The 1,461-nt window shown below is 42.4% G+C and overlaps 1 protein-coding gene across 1 annotated transcript; it reads right to left on the bottom strand.

Moving 5' to 3' along the window:
• Positions 1 to 339: 339 nt before the first annotated feature.
• Positions 340 to 486, bottom strand: LOC123460626 (keratin-associated protein 20-2-like). Its single transcript, XM_045148887.1, has one exon. The coding sequence runs from the start codon at positions 484 to 486 to the stop codon at positions 340 to 342; it is 147 nt and encodes a 48-aa protein (XP_045004822.1).
• Between the last annotated feature and the right edge of the window lie 975 nt (positions 487 to 1,461).

Below are 1,461 nucleotides of genomic sequence, written 5' to 3'. Positions count from 1 at the left end.
AATTTGGATATAGACTCAGACACGTGTAATAAGAATGAAGATGGTGGAGAAATATTGGTCATGAAGTACTTTATTTAACAATACATATACTTTTAAAACAAAATTTGAAAGTCAAATTCAAGTGCATTTAACACAGCATCACCAATACAATGCCAAGTGTGTCTTCACACTGTCAGATGCTCCCCTTGAAAATGAGGAGTCAAGACTTCCTCAGATGGTTTAGAAAATAAGGTGGCAAATTTTGAAGATATTTAAGAATTCCTGATGTGAAGAAACTTGGAGGAATGTTGAGGAAGACCACAGGTTACAGCCCACAGGATGAGCATCTGTAGTAAGTCTTCAGTAGAAGCCATAGGACCAGTTCCTCCCACAGCACAGGGGGCGGCAGCAGAGGGAGCCATAGCCACCATAGCCCCAGCCATAGCCACAGCCCAGGCCACCATAGCCACAGCCCAGGCCACCGTAGTAGCTTCCGTAGTAACACATGGTGTCAGGAGTGGATGTTCAGGTGAGGATCAGCAGTAGGTAGGTTTTGTGAGTCTAGATACCACCTTCTGCCAGGTGCCTTTTATACACACCTGGGGAGTTGACAGGAAAACCACAGGCATGGTAGCGTCTCACAATTCTCCACTGTGCTTCAGACAATGGCATGAGTGTTGTGGTTTACCTGAAAAACAAGGGCTGCCGAAAATATGGTGAGAGACATAATTTAGTGGATAAACAAGGACTCCCATAATTAAGATGGTTTCACACCTATGTCAAGATTCCCAGATCACATCATGGGACTTTAAAATGAACCTCTTTTTTCATTTTTCCCAGAACTCTAGGTCATTCTATGATACAAATAATTAAAATAGTTATCTCATACTTTTATTTTTGATGCACATTTTTCTATAGAAAAGTGCTTGTGTTTTTTTGTTGTTTATTTTCTTTTCAAAAATTTTTTTTGTTAATTTTTATTTATGTAGTTGAGAGTGACAGAGAGAGAAAGAGAGAAAGAAGCAGATTGATAGAGAGAGAGAGAGAGAGAGAGAGAGAGAGAGAGAGAGAGAGAGAGAGAGAGAGAGAATGGGCACTCCAGGGCCTCCAGCCACTTCAAACGAACTCCAGACACATGCACCCCCTTGTGCATCTGGCTAACGTGGGTCCTGGGGAATTGAGCCTTGAACCGGGATCCTTAGGCTTTATAGGCAAGTGCTTAACTGCTAAGCCATCTCTCCAGCACTTGTTGTTTATTTTCTTTGCTTATTGGGGTTCTTCTTGTTTTGTTTTTGAAGCAAACCCAACAGACTGGGACTGGCTTTTTTTAATTCAAGAAAGCGAGAGAGAGACAAAGAGAGAGAGAGAGAGAGAGAGAGAGAGAGAGAGAGAGAGAGAGAAAGAGAGAGAGAGAGAGAGAGAGAGAGAGAGTATTGGCCCTCTAGGGCCTCCAGCCACTGTAATTGGCTGTAAGTGTAATTG

The sequence above is a fragment of the Jaculus jaculus genome, chromosome 5 (genome assembly GCF_020740685.1).
Source record: "Jaculus jaculus isolate mJacJac1 chromosome 5, mJacJac1.mat.Y.cur, whole genome shotgun sequence".
NCBI classification, from domain to species: Eukaryota; Metazoa; Chordata; class Mammalia; order Rodentia; family Dipodidae; genus Jaculus; species Jaculus jaculus.
This window is presented reverse-complemented; position numbering and strand designations above follow the sequence as displayed.